The 3,234-nt window shown below is 55.5% G+C and overlaps 1 protein-coding gene across 1 annotated transcript; it reads left to right on the top strand.

The window, feature by feature from the left end:
• The first annotated feature begins 1,931 nt into the window (after positions 1–1,931).
• LOC139603613 (olfactory receptor 14C36-like) lies at positions 1,932–2,849 on the top strand. The gene has a single exon (XM_071454503.1). The coding sequence runs from the start codon at positions 1,932–1,934 to the stop codon at positions 2,847–2,849; it is 918 nt and encodes a 305-aa protein (XP_071310604.1).
• The last annotated feature ends 385 nt before the right edge of the window (positions 2,850–3,234 follow it).

The raw sequence follows: 3,234 nt of genomic DNA, 5'->3' as shown, positions 1-3,234 counted from the left end.
GGCCTGGGGCCTCATGGCCTCCTTGTCCCTGCTCAGCAGCCTGGCAGGGGCTGCCCCATGCTCCTGCCCTTGGCATTGCACATCCCCACATGCCAGTGCCCATCCCGGCAAGAGCCCTGAGCAAGGAGGGACGGACAGGATCTGCCTGGCCAGGCCCTGGGGCTCAGGCCTTGGCCCCTGGCATTCCTCAAACACATCCAGCTTTGCTCAGCACCAGAGACACCTTGGCCTTGTTTGTCCCCAGCTGTCATTACTGCCTCCAGTGTTCTGCTCTAACTGGAACCTGGGGACACTTTCTCAGTCATGTTCCTCTGTGGGACCCATTAAAACTTCAAGAAACTTCAGAGTTTCAATTTAATTTTGAGTTGTTGAGAAGTTTTTTGAAGACAATCTAAGGGATTGATTTTGATGTAAACAACACCAAATCCCCGAGAGGCTCATTAAAGTCCTTGTGCTGAGCCTGTGCTGCTGAGCTTTAAAGGAACAGCTCTTCCCAGGGCCAGCTCCTCTCCCAGCCCAGCAGGGCTGAGGGCTCTGCCTGCAGGCACTGAGGGGACAGGAGCCAGGCAGAGACAGGCTGAAGGCAATCAAGATTGGGAAGACATTGAGCTGAGACTTCACCTGGGGAAAGATCTTCACAGCCCTGTGCATGGTGAGTGTGTGGGTGCAGGGCAATGTCCCCTGTGCTCCTGGAGGGATCTCCTGAAGCCAGCACACCCCAGAGCCTGGGGCATGTGTCAGGAGGACTCTCCCAGTTTCTCTGTGGCACAGGAGGAGCAGGAGCAGGAGGAGGAGGGGGAGGATGTGCTGCAGAGCGGGGCTGCCCTGGGCACCGTCAGAGGGACAGGGCAGGACGGCTCCTGCTGCCAGGGACGGCTGCAGGGGCTGAAGCTGGGGCTGCAGCCAGGGCTGCCCAGGGCCGTCCTGCAGAGCAGCTCCTGCAGCCCTCAGGGCTCTTGGCCAGCCCAGGGCATGTGCCACCTGCCAGGGGCAGCTCTCAGCCTGCCTGGCAGCTCCCCATGGATGCTGCAGGGGAGAAGTTCCAGGTGCAAGGAGCCACCCCCATCAGGGCAGATTCCTCCTGCTCTGGAGATGGTGCTGCATGGCCAGGGCTGCTCTCAGCTTTCTCCTAAAGGGAAGGGAAAGGGGCTGTCAGCTTTGGTTGTGTCCCTGAGCCTCCTGCACTGTCAGCCTGGGCATCAGCAGATGGGCCTCAGATCTCCCTCAGAAAGTGCCTGCTCAGCCTCCTCTCCCTACAGACAGCAGCAGCAGCACCTTGGCTTGCAGCATCTCTGTTTGTCTGGCCTGCCCTTAAGGCCCTGCTGCCAGGGAGATGCCCCTGGGCAGTGCCCTGTGCTGGGAGGGGTCTGCAGGGCAGAGCTGAGCCCCCAGGGCTGGGCTGGGCTTTGGCAGCACTGGCAGGGACAAGGCTTGGATAGAGAGAAACAGCTCCCAGCAGGCACAACTCCAGGCAACAGGGAGGCAGACCGACCCTTGGTATCCCATCCTGTCCAGCTGCACTGGGAAAGAGTGAAGGGTTTTGAGAAATTTTTTTTAAAACAGGAGCATTTCAAAAGTCCACTTTGGTTTCAAGTACATTTTAAGTGGGATTACCCTGAACTCGAGGGAGGTGTAATGATCAAAGGCCCCTGTGTGGGGACCAGCAGGTCTGACCGCACTGGGGCACAAGGAACCCTGTTTTCCCTCTGTTTTCTCCCCAGTGTTCAGCCTGAGTGTAATGCTGAAGATGAATCAGTAACTCAGCTGCAAAAATACCCATTCAAAAAATTCTAGCAAAGTCCCCCCCCCCCCCGCCAAGAATAGAAGTAATTTTTAGGGGATTCCATGCAAAATCCATCTGACTGACTAGAAATTTGGACCCAGCTTGTCAATGTCTTGTTTCAACAGTCCACCATGGCCAGAGTGAAGGAATGTCCAACAGCAGCTCCATCAGGCACTTCCTCCTGCTGGCATTGGCAGACACGCGGCAGCTGCAGCTCCTGCACTTCTGCCTCTTGCTGGGCATCTCCCTGGCTGCCCTCCTGGGCAACGGCCTCATCATCAGCACCGTAGCCTGCGGCCACCACCTGCACACGCCCATGTTCTTCTTCCTGCTCAACCTGGCCCTCAGCGACCTGGGCTCCATCTGCACCACTGTCCCCAAAGCCATGCACAATTCCCTCTGGGACACCAGCACCATCTCCTACTCAGCATGTGCTGCACAGGTTTTCTTCTTTGCCTTTTTCATTTCAGCAGAGTTTTCCCTCCTGACCATCATGTGCTACGACCGCTACGTGTCCATCTGCAAACCCCTGCACTATGTGACCCTCCTGGGCAGCAGAGCTTGTGCCCACATGGCAGCAGCTGCCTGGGCCAGTGGCTTTCTCTATGCTCTGCTGCACACAGCCAATACATTTTCCCTGCCCCTGTGCCATGGCAATGCCCTGGGCCAGTTCTTCTGTGAAATTCCCCAGATCCTCAAGCTCTCCTGCTCACACTCCAGCCTCAGGGAACTTGGGCTTGTTGTGGTTGGTGTCTGTGTAGTTTCTGGCTGTTTTGTGTTCATGGTTTTCTCCTATGTGCAGATCTTCAGGGCTGTGCTGAGGATCCCCTCTGAGCAGGGACGGCACAAAGCCTTTTCCACCTGCCTCCCTCACCTGGCTGTGGTCTCCCTCTTTGTCAGCACTGCCATTTTTGCCTACCTGAAGCCCTCATCCATCTCCTCCCCATCCCTAGATCTGGCAGTGTCAGTTCTGTACTCGGTGGTGCCTCCAGCCCTGAACCCCTTCATCTACAGCCTGAGGAACCAGGAGCTCAAGGATGCCCTGAGGAAAATGATGACAAGATGATTTCTGTAGCAACCAACTTCCCGTTTTCTTCTGCATAGTTTTCGGATTGCAACTCATGACAGGCCAAATAGCCCTTCGCAGTTCTTTGGTAGTTTTCAATGGGGCTTTCTGTTAATAATTATTCTAAAAGAAATTTTTTAATCACCCCCATGAAATTCACTGTCCGGCTCTCTAATTTGACGCAGAAGCTCTGTAAACCAGGGTTTGGGCTATCACTACATTTGAAGAAAATAAACTACCTTGCAGTGCCTGTTTTTTCTGGAATCCCAACTCTGAGCCCAGCATGAAGTTAGAGGGGAGAAGGGGAAAGAGTCCCAGCAGAGCAGCACGGCCAGGGAGCAGCAGGGATTGGTCCTTTCAGAGCTGCTCTGCCCAGCTCCACCCT

The sequence above is a fragment of the Agelaius tricolor genome, unplaced genomic scaffold, assembly GCF_023055355.1.
Source record: "Agelaius tricolor isolate 1412-34295 unplaced genomic scaffold, bAgeTri1.0.p SCAF_40, whole genome shotgun sequence".
NCBI lineage: Eukaryota > Metazoa > Chordata > Aves > Passeriformes > Icteridae > Agelaius > Agelaius tricolor.
The sequence above is the reverse complement of the archived record's forward strand: the minus strand, read 5'-3'. Positions and strand labels throughout refer to the sequence as shown.

What these genes read in the sequence shown, in the direction of transcription:
- LOC139603613 (XM_071454503.1), top strand. Translation starts at nt 1,932, where the DNA reads ATGTCCAACAGCAGCTCCATCAGGCACTTCCTCCTGCTGGCATTGGCA.